The sequence below is a fragment of the Mustela erminea genome, chromosome 9 (assembly GCF_009829155.1).
Source record: "Mustela erminea isolate mMusErm1 chromosome 9, mMusErm1.Pri, whole genome shotgun sequence".
Taxonomy (NCBI): domain Eukaryota; kingdom Metazoa; phylum Chordata; class Mammalia; order Carnivora; family Mustelidae; genus Mustela; species Mustela erminea.
This window is the reverse complement of record NC_045622.1, coordinates 21219148-21240402: the sequence shown is the minus strand read 5'-3', so window position 1 is coordinate 21240402 and position 21255 is coordinate 21219148. Positions and strand designations below refer to the sequence as shown.

Here is a 21255-nt window from a genome sequence, read left to right as displayed (position 1 = left end):
TAGGAGACTCAACTCTAGTTTCTGTTCTTCCCAATGCCATGAAAGTGCTGGGAGGCCTGCCTCAGCGTCTTAGCTTTGTAGCCACCACCTTCTGCTTGATGTCTCAGCCTTTTCTTTTTGCACTGAATCGGGCAAATGCCTCAAGAGGAAAAGTGGTATTGAAACTCAGGTTCAACATTTACCTTTTCTCTGGAGAGCCAGCCGTTCAGGTGCTTGCCTTTTTGGGTAGTTGCCCTCTGATGACTTCAACAGATTTAAAGTAAAAATTTCTCCATTCTTTGTAGTTGTCCTTGGCAGGAGCGTCGTGATACAAACTAATCAGTCATAGCCAGAAAACAGCAATTTAATTTTTTAAAAGTTATTTCCTGCAAGTCATGGTAGCCATCTAGAGTCCCCTGACCAGAGATATTTCTGGTTTGGGGAAATCAGAATCCTTCTTATTCTCTAGCTCTGTAATTGCTACCTGGTGTAATTTCCTCGACTATAAGACAGTTGAGTCTGAACTCTTAGGAAAGAGTAGACACTGGTCTCTAGCTGGTTCACATGGAAAGTACTCTTTCACACCAGCCACACATCTATACCTTTTTCACAGGTGAGTGCTGACAGTGTCTTTTATATCTCTTATATAACCCCACGTCACACGGTAGCCATTTGTTTACTTGTCCCATCTCCTCTGCGTGACTGGAAGTTGGAAATCTGCTGTATTTACCTTTATATTTTTAGTGTCTACCACAGTGTCTGACATTTAGAAGTTGTTCAGCAAATGCTTTTAGAATAAAGGGCTCTTGTATGTAAGGTTATTTATATAAATGGATAATATCCATTAAATTTTCATTAGTAGTATCTGAATTCAGAAAGGTAGGGTTTCTGTGGGTTTTTTAATTTTTTTGTTTTGTTTTTGCCTCTGACCATGTCCCCCATTTTGGGTAAATACCTTACTTAGAGTCTGTATTGGATCCCTGAAAATATTCAGGGGGAGTCTCAGGAACCTGAGACTAGGCATTGGACAATGGAAGAGACCAGACAAAATCCAAGAAGGAAAGAACCCAATAACACAGACATTACTAAATAGCTCAGGAGATCAGTGCTCACCTTTGCCAGCATCCCAGGGAATTCTTAACATTTAGAGTAGAATAAGATGTAGCATGCGGCAAATAATACCATACTATCCTGGAATCATGATCTGTCTAGCCCAAAGCCCTGATTCTGTCTCCAGCAAACTTCCTTCTATACTAGTGCTTCCTTCATTTTTTATTGGCTTAAGACATGCATGGAAACAGTTGGGTTTTATTTGAATCAGGTATATATTTCTTCTATATTATTAAAACTTAAAATATAGTCCTATATCTTTTACTCAAACTGTTCTGTGCAAATTAATGCCTCACAGACTTTGCTTTCATTTCAGGTGACAAGTGTCTAAATTCCACTAAAGGTATAGTAAGTACATTTCTCTATTTGAAATGAATGTTGGACTTACTTAAACTAAGGATCTTGTTTTCTGACAGATATCTTACTCTCTTGCAGGTTCAGATCTTTCTTCCTGCCTAGCATTCAGTATTTCCAATAATTTGAACCAACAGAGATGCTAGTAACATTTTCGTGGACGTGACTGATTTTCATTTGCCCTAGAAATGTAACATTCCATGTTAAAAAGGTGGAAATCCAAAGAATGCTTACCTTTATTCCCTAACATTGCCTAGCTACATCATACTACCAGTCAGTGCTCTGTGTTTCCTAACATTGCCTAGCTACATCATACTACCAGTCAGTGCTGTGTGTTTCCTACCTAACATGCCCAAATCAAAACCAAATGAAATGACTTCAGGAGAATCTTCTTATAATTGTGGAAATAAAAAGTATATTTCTCTAATTCCAGCTTCTGTTAGTGATGGACTAGCTCTATCATCCACAGGTAATAATGATGAAATCTGGACCATTTGGAAGTATTGGAGAATAAACAGAAGCAGGCAGAAACTGAATAAATCTAACCTTAAAAGACAATGTCTGACCGTTATTCATGGATTTTTGCTGGAGGGCATTCTCCAGTCTTGGGTCAAGGACCCAAACAGAAGGTGTCAGAGGGTGGAGTTCAAGGCCAAAAGAATAACCAGAAAATTAGAGGGGGACAGGCGGGGAAGCCAATAAAAAAAGCTACTATATGGATGAAGAAGTAGGAAAATTTAAGGAGGAAAATGTCAATAGAAAAAGACCCTGAGGTGACACAGATACCACAATTAGCAGGCAGTAACTGAAGGCAGCTGTTATAAATATGTTCAAGCACCTAAAGGAAGATAAACATACAATGAATTCACACATGAGGGATTGCAGCAGAGAAACAGAAAAAAATAAAAAGGACCAAATGGAAATTCCAAGCTGAAAGGTATAATTAACTGGAATGAAAAATTTACTGAATGAGCTAAACAGCAGATTGGAGACAATAGAAGAAAGAATCAATGAACTAGAAGATCAGTAGAAATTATCCAATCTGAAGAACAGAAAGAAGAAAAGAAAACACGTATCTTAGATTAGGGCCAGAAATCAAAGTAGAGCAGGATTGAAATGCTCAGTGCTAATAAATTCTAGCAACTAATTATGCAAAGAAAAATTTAAAAATAAAACTTGGATTTTGAATGTCTAATCTGTGTAGTGTTTTTTCCAAGGGCGAGAGGGAACGTATTATCTGACTTCAAAGCAGTGTGTGTTTGTTGGCTTTCATAAGATTAGTCCTCTCATGTGGTCATAGGTTTCTTAGCTTTCTGTTCTCTTCTTCCTCCTTTTCTCCCCTGTTCCTTCCAGTGACCAATGGCCTTTTTCTTCTGTGTGCTATATTCAGGAACCAATTAGTTGTAAAAAGGAAGACAACTTCAGACACAGACCAAGGCAAAGGAAGCCTGTGAGATAGGTCCTCACATATGGTTTTTTTTTTTTTTTAAAGATGTATTTATTTATTAGGGGAGGGGAGGGACAGAGGGAGAAGGAAAGAGAGTCTTAAACAGACTCCGTGCTCAGCGTGGAGCCTGATACAGGGCTTGGTCTCATGACCATGAGATCTTGACCCTGAGATCATGACCTGAGCTGGAACCAAGAGTCGGATGCTTAACCAGTTGCGTCACCCAGGCACCCCCATATATGGTTTTATTCTTAAGTGGTGCATTCTCCTGCTGTAATTTTTGAGTTCTTACTATATCAAATCATAGTGATATCATTTCATCATTTTTAAGCATTCTTAAAGCATTATTTTAAGCATTCTAATCTTTCTTAAGAACCTTGGAGTACAAAATATGAAATGATATTTCAAAATAAGTGTCTTATAATTATTAATCCCTCTAGACACAATCCTATTTCTTTTGGTTGTATTTTCTAGGTGTTTCACGAAAACTAACAGCACTTTCAGCAGCAGCCCCCTTCCTGTGGTCCCAGTGGTAACATCTTATCCTCAGGATGGTTTGGAAATGAAGCCCCTCGGTCACATGAAGATGCCTGCATGTCTGGCTTCCACAGTCCCCGACTGTGGCCAGTCACCTGAAGAGGACTTCAAAGATGACATGGCGCCAAGACCTGCCCAGCATACTTGCTGTCAGGACAGTAGGAGTGAGATCAACTCTGAGTGCACAGAAGATACAGCAGAGTTCAACAGAGGTACTAGGCGACATTATAAATCTTGAGTTCCTAGCTGGTCTTTAGTTAGGTAAGACCTATATGAGGACAGTTGCTTTCAGGACGTTCTGTCTGTGATCAAGTCACATATTTCTTAAATACTGGGTGAGGGGTATTGGGTACTTCAAAAAAGTTGACTATATAAGGAATTCTGTGAAATTCTATTATTCAGATCCTTCATCTCAGGATGTTAATCCCAATACAGTTTGGAGAATAAATCCAAGGGGGTTTGATTTGGTTTGTGCCTGAACTGTAGAATTGCTGAAAGAATGTATTGTATCATCACGGGCCTTTTTTATCATTTGAATTGCTTCTGGAGTTGTAGCCTTTCCTTAGAATGCTTACTTGTGGGGCTTTAAGGGGTTTGCTTTAGCCCCGAGGTGAATTATACAGCTGTTCATGAGAGCTCAACCTTATTTTAAATCTCTGAAACCTACTTTCTTTCTCAAAGTCAAACTCAACATAACTGGGCTCTACATTTACTCATTACTCTTTTCTTTATTGCTCAAAGTAATTTTGTGAGACTGTTGTGTAAAAATCCGCCTTTCTGATTTCATAATGCTCCCAAACCTCTGTGTTTTTCAGGAGACAGCTGCGTCCATTCAGAAACAGAGAACAAAATTTTAAGTTGGAATCCTCTTATTTTGCCTGATGTGTCCAAGGACTGTACTGAAAAGACCACCTGGTCTCCTTCTGGCATTTCTTTAGACAGCCCTGCAGGGGTCCTTCAGCAACCCCAAGAAACCTGAGGGTGTGCAAACGACCAGTCATGTTCCCACTTCAAGCCAGTAACTGCACAAAACAGGCTAGGGGATGGACTGTGTGAAGGACATGAATCCAAATCAGAGAAGATCATTATTTATTTTTTGTAGTAGTAATGTCCTATGAATGTATCTTAAAATGTGTGCCCTTTTATATTATTTATGCCTTAAAATTTCCCTCTTCCTTCCTCCCCCTCGGTAGGAAGCAACCTAGTTTTGCGTAACTCTCAATCCTCTGAGAGTGGTGGCATCATTCCATGTTTCCGAGAACCTCAGTGACCATAAGAGCTCCTCCTGCAAGGATCCAGCCTATTGGCCAGTTTGGCTAAGAGGGAACTGAAGTTTTCAGATGGAAAGCTGTCTTTTGGTGTATTGTGTTATCAGACTTTCTGAGAACATTTGAAGTCACGCTTGGTTGTAACTTAGTGTTTGTAATAGCAGGTGTCTTATGAATTTGAGTGCCTTCCACAGAAGTGATAGGTGACCTGTTGGCTTTCTGTTTTCACACAGGCACAAATGATGTTCAGTTTTCTAGGCACTAGTCACAGACGGTGTCATGATCATGGTTGAGGTTAAGGTCTGTGGGGTATGTAGACAGGGGATCAAGGCTAGAGAGAAAAAGATAGCCCTCAGGTCCCACTCATCAAAACTGGGTTGGCTTATTCAGTTGTCACTGTAGGGCTCATTTTGACTGTTTCTAAGAGTAGGAACAAAATGAGTTTAAAGCGGAAAGAAAGTAGACTTGGAAAGAAAGACCCCCATTGTGCTCCCGGTGTCACACCACCTGAAAATGACTATTTTTCAAGCTTCCAGCATGGGCAATACTTGGACGATGTGAGTGTCAGAAAAGATTTAATTTGGAGGGAAAGGGTATGGTTTGAAATTTCCTGACTTTTTTCAGAATGTCGTCATCATAAACACACACCTGAAGCTTTGGTTAGTGGAGCCCGTAAATCACAGTTACGGCTCCCTCTGAGTGACAAGGACATTTGCAGCTGCCTTGGGAAGGCCTTTCTTCTCCACATCAAAAAAAAACAAAACAAAACAAAACAAAAAACCACACACAAAAAAACACTACTCCTATTTAATAGCTATTTTAATAGCTTGAGTCAAACTTCAATGGATGACTGCTTGTTTTTGGATTGTGCTTCCCTTTGGGGAAAAAAAATAGAAAATGATTCTCTTTATGTATTGTCGAGCAGTTTCAGCAATAAATGAGAAAAGTTCACAGTTCCTCAGAATTGAAGTGAAATAGACTAGAATACTATGTTAAGCAACTGTTTCTGTAAATGCATCAGTATTCCCTTATGTATGCCTATGTATCTTATAAATAGAGCTGTTAGCGAAGTACGCTGTTTGAGCTGGCTCACTCTGCAAGAATGACTTTGAGTAGAATGTAGCAAGTGTCATTTCAGGGTCAGGTATTAGGGACACTGTAGAATTGAGTGCTGCATTCCAGATCGCCATACTGAGAGTATACTGGATTTTTTCTTCCCGTGGTATAGATGCCATTAGCTTTGCAGGGGGATAGCTGCATCCCTTACTTCTGTGACTAGCAAAGGACAGAATCCTCGTGCACAGAATATGAAGACATACTGTGTTTGGCCAACCAAGACATAGCTGTGCTGTTGCACAGGGAGTTTTAGAAAACTGGGGAGCAGACGTTTGTGGGCAGTCATTTTGATTCAGGAAACACAGGTGTACTAGCATGAGCCTTGGGTCATAAACTGCTTTTAAAGATTGAGTTTGGATATTTTTGTGCACTAGGAAGAGAAGATGACTTTCCCTCTAGGGCAATCTTACTGTGGACTGCTTTTATTTATATTATTAGTAACGCTGTTTTAAGTGTTATCCCTCTTATTGTATTTTATTTATAAAAAAATGCCTTTATATATTGAGACGTATAAATATAAATATATAAATATATATATAAAATTGCCTTGCCATTCAGGAGTTATGCATCCCCCCTAACCTTGAGTCGTTCTGAACTTGTATGAACCCAGTCACCAACAACAGTCCTGCCTGATGTCGCTTCCCCAGGAAGTCAGAGGACATAGCAGCATCTCGTGAACCCTCACAACAGATCTCCAACACAGTCCCCCACCACAGAGCTGGCGCTTCAACCCGATTTACCCGGAGCTGTAATCCGAGCTCCTTTCAGTTTTCCAGACTGCTTTCCAAATACATGCGGTTCCCTCTTGCCATGGAACCAGCCCGGGTCTGCGTGCTCTCTCCCGCCCTCCCCTGCTGCATGCTTCCTCCGACTCGACCCCAGAGCCCAGAAGCTGCCCTCTGTCCATGCGGGCAGAGCATGCCTGTCACTTGGTCTTCCCAGAGCCCCCATATCTCCCGGTGACAGCCCTCACCACCACCACCCCCCGCCTGGGAATGGGATCTTCCCTGGGCTCAGTGAGCATGTCATTGGTCAGGCCTCCTCTGTTCCTTCTGGTCTTCGAATTCTCTGTGGTTCTTTGTTTTAGCGTCAAACTCTGCCCGTGCTCCTGGTGTGTCATTTCACTGTGTCCTTTCCCCCCCATTATGTACCGATCGTCTGCTCATAGGTGCTGTACAGGTTGTGAGTGAACTTGCAATGTTTTTAACACCTGTGATGTGGCCTTTTAGGAAAGCATCTTTTTCTGGGTTTTGTTTTTGTGGAGTGAGTCTGTGAAGGCCAGTACCCAGAGAGCTCATTCCGGAGAGAGTACTGCCAAGAACTTGACTTCATGGCTGGATTTCACGTGTTGCTCTGTTTTGTTTTGTTTTTTTTAAAAGTAATGGCTTTGAGATGCATGTTTTTGTATCCTATTGAAAAGTATGTTTTATTTCCCTGAAAGTTGTAATGTTATGTTTGGAACTGTACATATTCTAAATGATGTAGCGTTGACAGGTTTTGTCTGGTTGATATGATTTTCTATTAAAAGAGAACGCTGCTTTCCTGGAGAGTAGCGTCTGAAGATGGGGAACATCAGATACTCCCTGTTCGTATGAAGCTGCTTCTAGCTTGTGGTCGGGGTGGGTGTACGTCTTCCTCAGACCTCCATCCCCGCCCGTCCTCTTCTGAAAATCCCCATTGCATGTCCCAGAGCCACGTGAGTTAATCCCTTCTGTTCTGACCACAGAGATCCGGCCCTGAAGGAGCAGGATCTAGGACAGCCAGTGTTTCATGGGGAGCCTGGGGGTATACCTGAGCCCCGGGGGGCTGTGTCCGAGCAGGCAGACGCCCCACCCTCGGGGGAGCTCTGTGTCTCTGGAAGGAAGCCAGGAGGGACGGAGAGGAGCCTGAGGGGCATGGAGAGGAGTGAGCCCTCCTCGCTGTTGTCTGTGCTGACCATTGGACCATCTGTGTGAACCCCTGGGCAGACATTGCGCCTCCTCAAGAAAAGCAGCCCTAAAAAAAAAATGTCTGGGCTCCTTCGACCAGAAAGCCAACAGGGTCTTTGGCATGGGGTGGGGCCTTGTTCTGTTTTATTCCCCGTGTTGAAATAAGCCTCCCTTAAACCTTAGCTCCAGTCCTGAGAGCCTGGAGAGAACTTGAAATCCCTTTTCTAATAAAGTTGAAATCTGTGAGAACCTAAGAAGCAACTGCAGTGTCTGTCCGTTTCCCGTCTCCTTTCAGGCGCCACTTATTCCTGGCAAGATCGTCCCCTGGCTTTCTTGCCATTGCTTCTCATCTGAGTCCCCCGCCGAGGCAGCTCGGCGTCCTGACGCTTCTAGTCAGTGGAACAAGCATTCATTTGTGTTCACCCCAATTTCAGACACACACACACACACACACACACACACACACACACACGAGCCCGTGAGTCATGCTGGCAGCGGACAGTGCAACGGGAACGGCCCCCGTTCCCTGCCAGCCAGCTCCCCCCGAGCCTAGTGGCAAGCAGTGGCACCTGGTCATGCTGACACAGACTCCTGGAGACTAGTGACCATGCCTCCCTCTGGCCACCCCTCTGATGAAGCCGGTCCCATAATTGAAGCTTGTGCTCTTGGGGAAGGAATTTGAGATTTGGGGAATAACTTTGGGGGCACATTTCTTGCTACAGTTGAATGAACAGAGCACATACCTTTAGATCCTGCTTCCCATCTCCTAGCCACCCTGACAGTAGGAGAACCTGGGACCCAGCCGGGGTCAGCCTCTCCCTGTGGGAACTGCAGGGGAAATTGCCCTCTCCCAGTGATAGCATCTGGTAGGATTTATTTAGCAACTCTCAGTTCACAGGCTTTGTGCGGAAGCAGCTAGCTTGTTCATAACGCACCAGGCACCGTGCCCAGAACCACCCTTCTCACACGGCCTTGGACACCCGGTCATTTTTTCTCCAGTTATGTGTCTTCCTCATCCTTCCGTCTCTCCCTTCCACAAGCTGGGCCAGGCTGTCTCTTGTAACCAGGTCACTGAGAGGTGCTGCACTGAGCCTTGTCCTTGCTACGAAGGCGGGAAGGGGGAGCCGGTGTCTTAGCCATCTTGGTCTTAAAACCAAGTGTGACAGAGGGATCTTTCCAACTCCCACCTGTCTCCTCTGTGCGTATTTGGGGCCCATCCTGGGACCTCATGGTGTTGCGGTCACAGTGATGGTGACGTTAACTGGGGCATCCGTGAGTTCTTGTGCAGGATCTGAACCTGGGTTGGTGGGTGGCGGTTCGATGCCTACAGGCACAAGCAAAGGAGACAGACGCCGCGGAGGTGTCCCTGATTGTTCTCAGGACCAGAGACTGAGCATTGTGCATGAAACTCAGGACTGCCGTCCTTATATATAAGTAATCATCTTTGGGATGAAATCATGCTTACCGGCCTCTGCCTCTAGGCCTTCCCTTGAATCCCCGTATTGGTGGCTTTGCTCCCTGAGGGCAGAGTGGGAGAGTGAAGTTAGTGACCACTACACTTCCACGGCCTTCCCTTCCAGGTAGAAGACAATCCCAACCCTCAGAATGACTGGGGTTCTACACTCACATGGGAAACAGCAACTGACCAAGGCCTGTAGGAAGGAAAGAAAGTGCATAACTTGAGCAACCCAGCATAGGTTCCGGAAAAAAAACCCCTCCCTTTCTAGATAGACTCTGTCCTAGAGACCCCAGAACATAGAGGGGGTGGCCCCAGATGCCTAAGTTTGGGAGTTGGAGCCCAGATGGACAGCTAGTACTGGAGAGAGGACAGAGTTAAGGAAAACCTGAGGTACCTTGCCCAGGGCAGGGAGGGGAGGGGTCTGCATCTCTCCTTGAATAGGTCTAGACCTGGCCCCCCATGGAGTCAAGCAGCCTTGCCCTTGAGCTTCCCACTCACAGGGGAAAGTCTCCGGGTGCCGGGCAGCATACTGGAACACCAGCAAGGAGGCCACCGTTGCCACCACCACTCCTGTACCCGCTGCACCCAGCACTGCTGGATAGGCGCTGAAGGGGGGGTCCGCTAAGAGTCAAAAGCGCTGGTTACATGGCTTTGGATCCACTGCTGAACTTGACAACAAAGGCTACAAGGGCAGAAAGCAGGCAATGCCCCGTGGTGGACAATCAAAAGCAAGACTGGACCCCCAGAATACAGAGGTCAATTCGTTCCCAAGGAAAGAGGTGCTCTCTGCATGCCTCGACCTCTAGAGATTTCGGTCCCAGCCATGTCCCCCATTTCTGCCATAGAAGGCAGAGGCCAATTGTCTTGGCAGCTTGGGGGTGAAGGGAAGGACACCACGAAATCTGGAGTTCCCAGAATGGAGAGAGAGCTGCAGGAAGCTGAGAGCCCACCAGTACCCTGGGAGGTGAGACTGAGGCACAGAGTTGGGCCCCTCCTCTTACTGAATCACCAGCACCCTGCACCCCACCCCATCCACACTTCGGATTCAAGCTGAACTGTGGCTCCTACCCCCAGGCCCAGGGCCTCCAGGGCCTCCCAGGGAGAGATGGGAAAGACAGCAGCGGACGTGACCCGAGGGGAGGGTGGAGAAGAGGAAAGACAGGGGGATGGAGGCACTGGGTGGGAAGGAATGGAGTCAGGGATGCCCCTGCGAGGAAGAAGAGGAACCTGGGTTTGGGGTTCGATCTTGGGGAGAAAGGGTAAGTGCCTCTATGGCCGTAGCCTCAGCACCTGGTGTCTTCACCTCGGAGGGGTGTCCAGCCGTGTGGTGATTCAGAGCCAGGACGCGGAAGGCATAGCGGACACCTGGGTCCAAGCCGCCCAGTTTCCGGCCCCGGCTCTCAGGCTCGATGTCCCTGGCCGCCGTCTCCCAGGCCCCGGCTCCCGGGCTTGGGACGCTGGCCCTCCGCTGCACCAGGAAGCCCGTCAGGTTCCCGGGGCCCTCGACGGCCCAGCGCAGCTGCACCTCTCTCCGGTGCCTCCCATAGGTCAAGCGGCGGATGGTGACGTTGGGAGGAGCTGGGTATCCTGGGGGAGGAGGCGGGACACACGCAGGCACCTGAACCCCTTCAACCACAAGGCGTGCGTGTACCTGGGCACCCAGCTTTGTTCTCTTTTTGTGGAGAGACAGCCAGTAGAGTGGCACCACATTGGAGCGTGCCCTTCTGGTCTGTGTCACCCTGGTTTCCTTATCTACAAACTGAGCGAAAGGTGATTGCGACACCAAGGGGAACCGCTGGCCTGCATTCAGGAGTGCATCGCAGTCGGGTTCACACAAGCCCATCTGGGGCCCGCGCTGAGGAGCGCACGTGTCCAAATTTGGAAGCAGAGGATTCCTGTGCCTTCCCCTCTAGGGGGCCCCTGCCCCCTCACCACACACAAGCGCCCGCTACACCTGACTCACTCTGGACCTCCAGCAGGACGCTCCGACTGCTGCTGCCCAGGGCGTTGCGTGCCACGCACCGGTAGGCGCCCCTGTGGCGGGTGGGGTCGGCATCCCGGATGCGAAGGTGGAGCTGGGCGCCCTTGGGGTGCAGCGTGAATCCGGAGGTGCCGCCTTCCACCTGCCGTCGCTGGGGACCCAGCCATAGGAGACGGGCAGGCGGCATGCCCCCCAGGAGGGAGCAGCCCAGCCAGGCCTCTCCTCCTTCCAGCACAGACACCCGGGACTGAGCCACTGACAGTTGCGGGGCTTCTGCAGGACAGAGAGAGTCAGGCTGGGAAGGGTCTGTTGCACCCGGGCTAGTGAGAAGGCTGGGCAGTGAGGGGCTGGCTAGCCCTGGAGGGGATGAGGAGGGGAAGAGAGCCAGGAGACAGGGCCAACGGAGTTGAGAGTGAAGCTTGTCTCCGGCTAGTCTGCCGCCTCTTCCAGGCTCTGATTCTATGCCAGCATCCTACCACCATCTGCTCCAAGATTTCCTGACAGTAACTGTGTGCCTCCATGCCCCTCAGCTACCCCGCTCCAGTCTCAGCTCCTAAAGGTGGGGCCCCGGCCTTACTCACCTCTGTATTAACCACCTCCCTCCCAGCACCTGCCAGTGAGGCCCTACTCCCTAGTGGCCCACCAGTTCCTTGCCCCAGGCACAGGGCTGGGCCCAGAGCAGGTGCTTAGTTTTTATGTACTGAGTCCTAAACACCCTGCGTTTCGGGTGTCCGTGAATCTCCTGGGGTGGAATTTCCAGCCCGGAGACTGAGTAATAAGGGAGGGAAATATTCCCAGGGGAGGGTCTCCTGAGAGCGCCCAGAGACCAAGATATGAATTATTTTGTGAGAACTGTTATATGTGCCTGCTCCTCTGTGTGCTTTTCCCACATTTTTCACTCTTTTTTTTCCCCTTGATTTGGCAATAAATAGGACTGGCAGGGGGCCAGATGAAGACAGAAAGAAAGCAGACTCAGAACCCATAGAGGCAGTGAGAGAAGTAGAGACCTCTGATGCCTGAAACATGGATGCAAGGCAGGAATATAATCAGGCATCTCTCATGCAAATTAATGCAAATGAGGGAGACAGAGTCCCTGGCCAGCCAGACGGGAGCTGTCCAACAGCCACAGCCCAGCCCCATGTGACTGTTGAACCCTCGCAATGTGGCTGGCCCACACCTACATGTGCTGTAACTAATTACACCAGATTCTGAGGACAGTAGACTAGGATACTTCATTCATAATTTTTAAAATTACTATACATTGAGATAATCATATATTGGATATATTAAGTTCAATAAAACGTTTCTCTTGTTTTTTTTTGCTTTTTCACATGTGGCTACTAGAACATTTAAAATTCTATATATGGCTCTCATTGCATTTTTATTGGACAACACAGACCAAGACCAAACACCCTGATTTTATGGATCAAAAACACTTGAGTCCCTGAGAGATGAACTGGCCCAGACTTACTTCGCATTCCTGCACAGACAGCCCCCAGGGCCCCTCCTCCTGATTCCAAAGGGGCTGCTCTCGCACCTCGGCCAGAACCAAGCCACAAGCCTCGACTCACCCAGCTGGAGTCGGCAGTGGGGGTCAGGGACCCTGAGTGGGTGAGTGCCCTGGCAGGTGAACTCTTGGCCAGCCAGGTCTTCCTGGGCCTGCAGGAGGTGGACAGCCAGCGAGGGGCTGCTGCCATCCAGGGGCTGCTGTAGCCCATCCAGCCAGCTCAGCAGGGCAGGGGGCTGGCCTCCAGGCCACTCACAGCTCAGCATGATGAACTGGTCTTCGACTGTGGCTGTGGTCCAGCAAGTGGGGCTCTGGAGGGGATCCCCTGGACAGAGAATAATGGCTCAGCATGGCTGTACAGGAGGACAAAGGGCTTTGTAACCCTACCTCTTCCTTCTTCCCTTCTTTCCTCCCTCTTTCCCTCCCTCTCTCCTTTCCTTCCTCCCTTTTTCTTTCCTTCCTTTAGATTTTATTTATTTACTTGTTTCAGAAAAAGAGAGAGTGCGCACAAGGAGGAGGGGCAGAGGGAGAGGGAGAGACTCTCAAGCAGACTCCCCACTGAGTGCAGAGCCCGATGTAGGGCTCAGATCTCATGACCCTGCCATCATGACCTGAGCTGAAACCAAGAGTCAGATGCTTAACTGAGCCACCCAGGTGCCCCTCCTTCCTTCACTTATTGCCTTACTCACTCGCTCATTCATTCATTCATTCAGAGTTACGGAGGGCTGACCATGTGCCGGAGCAATCATGGGAACAGACACCAAGCAATTATAATATACTTTGATGAATGCAGGTTTGATGAGTACAGGTACAAAGACAAATTCTCTGGGGCTTCAGGCAGAAGGACTTTAAAGACAGGATGGTATCTGAACTTCATCTTGGGTGGTGGGTAGAAGTTTTCAAGGCAGAGAGAAAGCTAAAGGCTCATTTCAAGAGCAACATGCAAGAGGGCGGTAGTAATCTAAGGTCAATGACAGTCTGCTGCCGCTGGAGGCTGAGAAACAGGCAGGTGCCGCAGGGTTCCAAGCCCAAACTGCAGAGGACACAGCAGAGTGGTGAAGACCTGGCTGGCAGGGAGAGCAGTTGGGAAGGAGGTCTGAGCTGAGTGCTGCCCACCTCCTTGTTCATGGCAAATCTTGAAGTCTGTGATCTGGAGCCCCACCCCAGATCCTAGGGCTCCTCGAGGGCGCTTCCCCGGCCCCTGCCCACACCTGGATCATCAGCGCCCTGCTGTGTCCTGAGTCCACTCACACAGCGTGATCCTGCAGAAGGCAGGCAGTGCCAGGGCTGGGTGCTGGCCAGCACAGACGAAAACACTGCCGTTGGGGAGCTGGGCGGCGGGCTGACTCCAGGTGACGTTGTTGAGGGCGGTAGGGCCAGCTCCCTGGGGCCCTTCCCACTGCAGCTGGGCAGCTGGAAGCCCCCCAGGCCAGGTGCAGACCAAAGTCACAGCCCCGAGGGTTGGGAGCACAGCACAGGAGGGCTGCCCCTCAGGGGGATCTGGGTGGAGAAGTGGGTGAGGATGGGCTGGACAGATGTTGCTGCTGGAACACTGTGGTCCCCAGGCCCAGCTGGGGGCCTGGTGGCCACAAGGCGAGGGTAGGAGAAGTAGGGAGAATTGGGTGGGTGGGGGAAGATGGATTCCTCTGAGGGGTTGGTGAGCAAAGAGCTGGACTCTCAGGTCAGGAGGCAGGAGCTGAGGGGGTGAGTAAGAGTTCGGAGCCCCTGAGGAATCCCAGGGGCCCTTGGAAGTCCCCAGCTTCCCCTAGGTTCCCCATTGCCCAGTTTCTCCTTTTTGCTGCCGTGTTTGCCTCATGGTCATTTCTCTACCCTTCTCTGTGCCTCAGTTCAGTCCCCAAAGCTGTGGGAAGAATCACTTGGGGAACAAGGTCCAAATAGGGTCAGGGGTTTCCCCTCTCCCTGTCCCTTCCCACAGGTTTCACAGCCTCTCCCCCTGCTCAGCAGCCCCGTATGGCTCCCCCACCCCCATCCCTGACAATGCTGATTCCCACAGGGCACGAGGCTATGGCAGCCCCTACCCACACACTCACAGTAGATGGTGAGCCTGGTGCTGGCCTGGGTACGTGTGTCCAGGCGGCTGTTGCGGGCCAGGCAGGTGTACAGGCCTGTGTGGGCACGTGTGGCGCTGGCGATGGTGTAGACAGGCCCGGTGTGGACCTGAGTGTGGTCACGGAGCCACACGTAGTGACTCGGGGGGTTGGATCCCGCTAGGCAGCTCAAGGTCACCTCTTCCCTCTCCTTGGCCCAGAAACCCTCCTCGCTGAAGCCCAGTGGCTCCACGGAGATCACAGGATTGTCCGGACCATCTGGAGGGCAAGGAAGACTTGTCTCATCTCCCCGGTCTTTTTTCCTTCACTCACTTGTATGATCTTGGTTGCACTGATCGTCCAACGAGCCTGTGTTATGTGCCCACTCTGTCAACCAGTGGGCAAGGGGCCCTAAGTCCAGTCAAATGTAGGTGCTCAGGGTCCATGGAGGCAAGCTCCGTAGGCTGTGGGAGATTTCCCAGAGGGACTGAGGGAGGGGGACAGCAAGAGCTGGCTAGGTAGGAGAAAGGTAGGGCGCCAACCTTCCCCGTTCAGCCAGGATCGAGGGGCTTCCTGGGACTGGGACGCTTGGTGCCTCTAGACTGGAGAGGGCAGAACACAGGGTATGACGATGCCCCGACCATGATCCCAGAGCCAGCCATTCTCACTTCTTTGGGTCACTGCCTTCCCTTCTTTCCCGTCTTTCTGACTCCCAGAAAGGACTGTATCGTCTGCCTGCCATTCTTCTCCTCTGTCTTTCCCAAGAACTGCTCACCTGTCTCCTCCATGATCTTGAGTTTGCAATCCCACAAACCACCACCCACAAGACAGGACAGCATGAGTCCTGGTTTTTTAAATCCTTTAGATCAGCATTGTCCAACAGATCCACAGATCTTTTTAAATTGTCCAATTTTAAATTTCTAAATCTTAAAAAAGGAAAAATGGCTAAACCCAACCAAGCAAAACAGCATCAATGGATTGTAATAATTTTAATAATATTTTGTATTTAACCCAATACACCCAGAAGATTATTTCATGTGTAATCAGTTATAAAAACTATTGACGAGCTATTTGGGGTTTTGGTTTTTTGTTTTTGTTTTTGTTTGTTTGTTTGTTTTGACTCAGTCTTCAAAATCCAGTGTGCCTTTGGTAGACTGAGCACACCTGTTTTGTTCAGGCAAATCTGCAGGGCTCGAGCCCCGTGAATGGCAGCCATGTTGGGCAGTGTGGCTCTAGACCGTCCTAGTCTTCTTCCTTTCACACAAACTTCTAATTCCATTTTTAAATTACTTTTTTTAATTGCAAATTTTCATTAGTTTTATTTGTTCTTTTTACTGAAAGGACTACTCTGGTCATTTGTTCACTTTTGTATTAGGTTGTATTGTATTGTCTGTATTAGGTTCTTCACTTTTGTATTAGGTTCTCCCTCATTGCTTGTTTTGGAGCTCCTTGTGAGTTCTGAAAAGTAGTCCTTTGTTTGCTCTTCATGTGCTTTATTTTCTTTAATTTTTATTCATTTATTTGAGAGATAGAGCAGGAGAAGGGGAAGGGGCAGAGGGGGAAGCAGACTCCCCACTGAGCAGGGAACCTGACATTGGGCTCGATCCCGAGACCCTGGGATCATGACCTGAGCCGAAAGCAGACGCCCAACCAACTGAGCCCCCCAGGCACCTGTGCTTTAAAGATAGACTTCCGATTTCTACTTTGAGGCTCTCAACCGTTGACTTGGGACCAACTTGCTGCCCTCTCTGTCCACTGTGTCCCTACTTCTAGTTTCCCCAGGGTCCAGTTGGTCCCTGTGAGACCTTCAGGCTCAACTCAAAGGCTGGCTCCTCAGGCCACCCCTTTTACTCTAATTATGGGTAAAATTGTGACGCCGAATGTATGTGCATTTACCTGGGAAGGGAGGCTCAAGACCTGGAAAAGGCTAGAACTCCTGTAGTAGATCCATGTCTGATAGGGGGAGTGGGGGGGCCCACAGTGCCCTGAGGCTCTCACTATTGGAGCTGCTCAGCGGGCTGGGTGCTGCTGGGGGGGCCCTAAGGCATGTCAGGAAGCAGGGTGCAGAAGGGAGGGGAGGTGCCAGCCCTGACCACGCACCCCCCATGTGACTCACAGATGACATCAAGGAAGGCGCCATCACTGCTCAGCCGGCTGACGGTGTTGTTGGCACTGCATATGTACCAGCCCAGGTGTGTCCTGTTGACCGGGTCTAGCCGAAGCCACCGCTCCGTCACCTCCACCAGCTCCTCCTCCTGGCCTTGAGGTGCCCGATGTTGCCAGGCGAATGTCACAGGCTCAGTGCCCTCCCGGACTGCACATGTGGCCACCACGGAGGTCCCCTCCACGGGGGACAGGTCACTCAGCCTCACTCGAGGCTTTGATACGGGCACTGGCCAGAGGAAGGAGAGGCCCTGCATTTGTTATCTTGGACCCAGGACTGGCTGGGGGTTTGGTCTGCCCACAGGGTCCTGACCCTCCCTTCCTTCAAGCCCAGGTTTTCTCACTCCCCGGAGGCAAGGTCCTATGGCACCCGAGCCCAGCCCAAGGCAATGGGAGGCACATGCAAGTAGAGGCAAAGCAGCACACAAGGCCACTCGGGTCAGACCTGTCCCAGTTTGGCCTCTCACCCAGCACGGCCAGCGCGAGGTAGGAGTAGGTGGTGTGCAGCTGGCCCCCGGCCACGTACAGGGCCTGGCACAGGAAGTGGCCTCGGGCCCCCTCCCGCAGCTCCCGAAGCACCAGGCTGCTGTTCCGTAAACTAACGGCCCCCAGAGCCGAGGCCCCGGCCTCCACCTTGGACTCCGCCCCATTAGTGACAGCCACAGGCCGGGGCGTCAGCAAGCCCAGGGGAGTGAAGCTCCAGAAGACCACGAGAGGGGCCAGTCCAGAGCCACAGGCCAGCTCCACGGAGCCACCCCGCACTCCTTGGATGGACGTGGCCTCTTCGTCAGGGCCTCGGTGGGTCGGGTGGGGCGGCCCTAGGGACAGAGCAGCAATGCAGGATGTCTGCGCTGGCCTGGGCTCTCCTGCTTCCCCTCCTTGGGCCCCTTGTCCTCCTTCCTGGAGTGGGTTTGAGCGAGCTCCGGAGTTTCTTCTCTAGCTGTGCTGTGGGAGCCGGCGGCCGGGGGATCCTTGACCAAGATCAGCGAACAGACTGGAGCCGAGGCTCCCATCCCCACGTGCCATCAGACCATTGCAGAAGCTTGATAAAAATATATACTCTGGGGCCTCATCCCAGACCACAGAGTCAGCATCCCCAGGGCGTCAGGGCCCAGGAATCTGTATTTTCAAAACAAACATCCAGAAGTTGATCTGATGATCAGCCCAAGATTGGGAGATCTGCATGGCCACCGGCAATTCAGGCTCAGGGGTGGGGGGTGTCTCTGCATAAAGATTCCAGGGGGAGTCCAGACCCACTGCAGCAAGGGGAAGATGACAGCAGCCTGCTGGCAGCCCAGCCAGCATGCAGTTGTCAGCCGCTAACTATGAGGTGCCTGTCCCCATACCATGCACCAGGGTTATAAGGACAAATGAGTCACCCCACCCCTGCTCTTGGGGAGCTTTTAGTCTATGCTGTTCTTTTCTCCTCAGGACCTAGCATGGAACCGCGACATGTGCCTGAGCCCCATGTTCTCCTGTCCCCCGTGGCCTGGTAGCTTTAACGTGCTGAGTTTCAGCACACACGGATGACGGTAAGTGCCTCAGATGACAAGGCATGGGAGTGATTCACATTAGCTTCCATTTGTTGAATGCGTTTGTGCGAAGTCCTGCACACGCATTACTTGTTGACCTTAACTGTCACGGTAATCACATCCCCCAGAGACTCTGAGCATGAAGTCACTTCGTCTCAAACCACACGGTAGGTGGTCGAGCTGGGAGTGGAGCCTGGCTGCCCATCTCAGGCTCTCCTCCACTGCTCCCAGCTCCTCCGGAGAGAGAAGGGGAGACAGGCATGGAGCTGGAGAGCGAGGGCAAAGTTCTGCTATTCCATAGATCAAGAAGCAGAACACTTAACACAGAAGCTTCTTCTTCCCACTGTGCTGGACCAAGCTGCCAGCATCTCTCAGCTAGACTGTTGGTCTCCCAAGTGCTCTCGGCAACCTGAAGACCATCCACTTTGGAGGGAACGTTGGGAAGCCCAGATCTATGTTGCACCATGCTTACTACCTGACGGTCACCGACAGGGTGACCCCAGCTTTGGGAGGGTAACTCAGTGGGCTCTCTGTGCCCTGGCCCCGCCTTCCCCGCCTGGCACAGAGCAGTGGCTCAGGGCATGCTGGCTAAGCCCTAGTGGATAAAGAAAGCTGATGGACTTCATTGAATGGCCGTGCAAGTGTTAAAGGGAGATCCCAAAGAAGGCAGCGGGAGAAAAGGCAGGATGTGAGTGGGGAATGGTCCACCGGGTGGGGTGGCCGGAGCATCACTCACCTGAGGCCCCTACAAGCAGAAGGCAAAGGGCTGTCAGCAACAGGAGGCTGAGCGGTCTGTGCAGAGCCCTCGGACCTCTCCATGGCCTCATCTCCCTGGGTGGCTGTCCACCTGGGGCTCTTGCCTGACACTCAGGTGCTCTCTCTCCAGAGCAAAAGCCTGGCCCCGGAAGGACTGGGGGTCTGGCTCGGGTTGCCAACCTCAGCCTTCTGCCACCCTTTCCCTGCTCTCCTGTTACCCTTGCTGGCCCAATGACAAGTGAATTATTTACCAGATGATTCACTCCATCCATAATGCAGAGTTGGGGAGGGCAAGACCTGGCTGGGACAGATCTAAGGGACACGCCCTGAGCTCCCTGAATTTTCATCTTAATGATAGTATAAAATGAGGCACAGAGCATAGAGTTGAAAAAGGCCCTAGTCTCAGTGAGTCCAACCACCTGCCCAGCGCGCAGTCCTCCAGACCTCAGGGGCGAGGAGATTCAAACACACCTTCAAATGCCCTTCCTCCCCCCTTGTGTTTTGCTCATGTTTTATTGGGAGAAACTGGTAGAGGGTGGAAGAAGCTCGGGGGTCAAACACAAAGTCAGGGTTTGACTGACCAACAGTGAACTCAGGAAATTTCTGAACCTGAGTTTTCATTTCTTTGCAGATAAGTGGGGATAATAATACCTTCTTTCCTGTAATGATTATTGTGGGTATTAAGTGAAAACCTTTTATTAGCCTAGGGGAACCTTCTTGGGTGCTCATAATGTCCTCTTTCTTGCCTTAGGTAGAGGTTAAAGTTCATCAAACTGTGTAATTTTGTTGTGTAAACTTTTACGTGTGTTTGATAAAATTTCTTCTCTCTCTCTCTGGCACAGGCACATGTACACTTGCACACATGCACGCACACACTCGGGCAAACAGTGCCCAGAATGTAGCTGGCATGCCGTCCATTGTGTCCCCAGTCAGAGCTGATCTACGAGGCACAGACCCTTGATACTGGAATGGAGACCAGCTGTCCCATGGCCCTGGCCGTCTCTGATAGACAACCTGACATGAGGTCAATTTTCCATCCTCTGGTGTTGGGTGTAGGTGAGAGTCCCAGACCCCAGTGAGATGGGGGATCTTATATCTGGTGTCAGGTTCATCAGGGCTCAGCTGGGACAGGAGCTGTCAGAGCTGAGTGCCTCACAGGCTCCTCCTGGGCCCAGAGCGGCCCACCGAGGCTCTCTCGGCTTCTCCCTTGTCCTAGGATGGTGGATGACCCCTGTCCCATTCTTATTCAATCATGGCCAAGGCTCTTCCATGCCGACTCCCTGTTCCCTCCTAACTTGACTTTGAGCAGAACGGCAGGTCGTCCCTGGGATTTAGGCTCCCATGTAAGGGAGACTCTGGAAGGGAGAGTCAGGGAATAAGGTGTATTAGGATTCCCAGAGAAATAGAACTGGTAGGATGTGTGTGTAGAGAGAGATTTACTGTCAGATCTGCAGTTAGCAAGCTGGAGACCCAGCAGGGCTTATGATGTAAGTTCTAGTCTGAAGACTGGCAGGCTTTAGACCAAGAAGAGCTGATGCTTCAGCCCAGGTCCAAGACTGATGTCTCAGCTCAAAGCAATCAAGCAGGAGGAGTTCTCTCTTATTTGGGGGAGGTCAACTTTTTGTTCTATCCAGGCCTTCAACTGATTGGATGAGGCCTACCTACATGGTGTGGTTGGGCGGGGGCGGGGGGGACAATATGCTTTAATCAGTCCACCTATTCAAATGTTCATCTCATCTAGAAACACCTTCACAGACACACTCAGAATAATGTTTGGCCAAATATCTGGCCACCCCGTGGACCAGTGAAGTTGACACATAAAATTAAAGATTTTCCCCCCACCCCACGAGGGCAGAGCTGCGGTCCTGTCTGGAAGGGAAGAAGAGGCATGGCCAGAATGGGAGAGCAGGTCCAGGTCTCCTGTCTCTGATGCTGTGGGAGCTCAGGGGCCAAGAGACGCAAGGTCTTCCATAAGACAAGGAAGTACAGTGGTCAGAACATGGCTTTGCCTCTCCATTATTATGTGATCTTAGCATGTAACTTATCCCCTCTATGCCTCCGTTTCCTCCT

The 21255-nt window shown here is 50.1% G+C and overlaps 2 protein-coding genes across 10 annotated transcripts in view; one reads left to right on the top strand and one right to left on the bottom strand.

The window, feature by feature from the left end:
- Nucleotides 1-7993, top strand: part of CDON (cell adhesion associated, oncogene regulated) — a 98753-nt gene extending 90760 nt beyond the window's left edge. For 6 of the 9 annotated variants that reach the window (XM_032356532.1, XM_032356530.1, XM_032356533.1 and 3 more), the window contains 2 exons: nucleotides 3365-3639; nucleotides 4243-5648. In XM_032356532.1, coding sequence (XP_032212423.1) covers nucleotides 3365-3639; nucleotides 4243-4406 — 439 coding nt within the window. In that variant the 3' untranslated portion in view covers nucleotides 4407-5648. Of the gene's footprint in view, nucleotides 1-1405; nucleotides 1438-1524; nucleotides 1720-3364; nucleotides 3640-4242; nucleotides 5649-6369 lie in introns of those variants that run through there. The other 3 variants (XM_032356534.1, XR_004288976.1, XR_004288975.1) reach the window with 3 other exon arrangements.
- Nucleotides 7994-8965: 972 nt separating this feature from the next.
- VSIG10L2 (V-set and immunoglobulin domain containing 10 like 2) lies at nucleotides 8966-19256 on the bottom strand. Its single transcript, XM_032358153.1, has 12 exons — nucleotides 19166-19256; nucleotides 17365-17715; nucleotides 16851-17126; nucleotides 14738-15013; nucleotides 13938-14186; nucleotides 12751-13011; nucleotides 11162-11452; nucleotides 10489-10785; nucleotides 9697-9819; nucleotides 9367-9391; nucleotides 9205-9257; nucleotides 8966-9063 (listed from the first exon to the last, which is right to left on the bottom strand). Exons 1-12 carry the CDS (start codon nucleotides 19254-19256, stop codon nucleotides 8966-8968), a joined length of 2391 nt encoding a protein of 796 aa, XP_032214044.1.
- Nucleotides 19257-21255: the final 1999 nt, after the last annotated feature.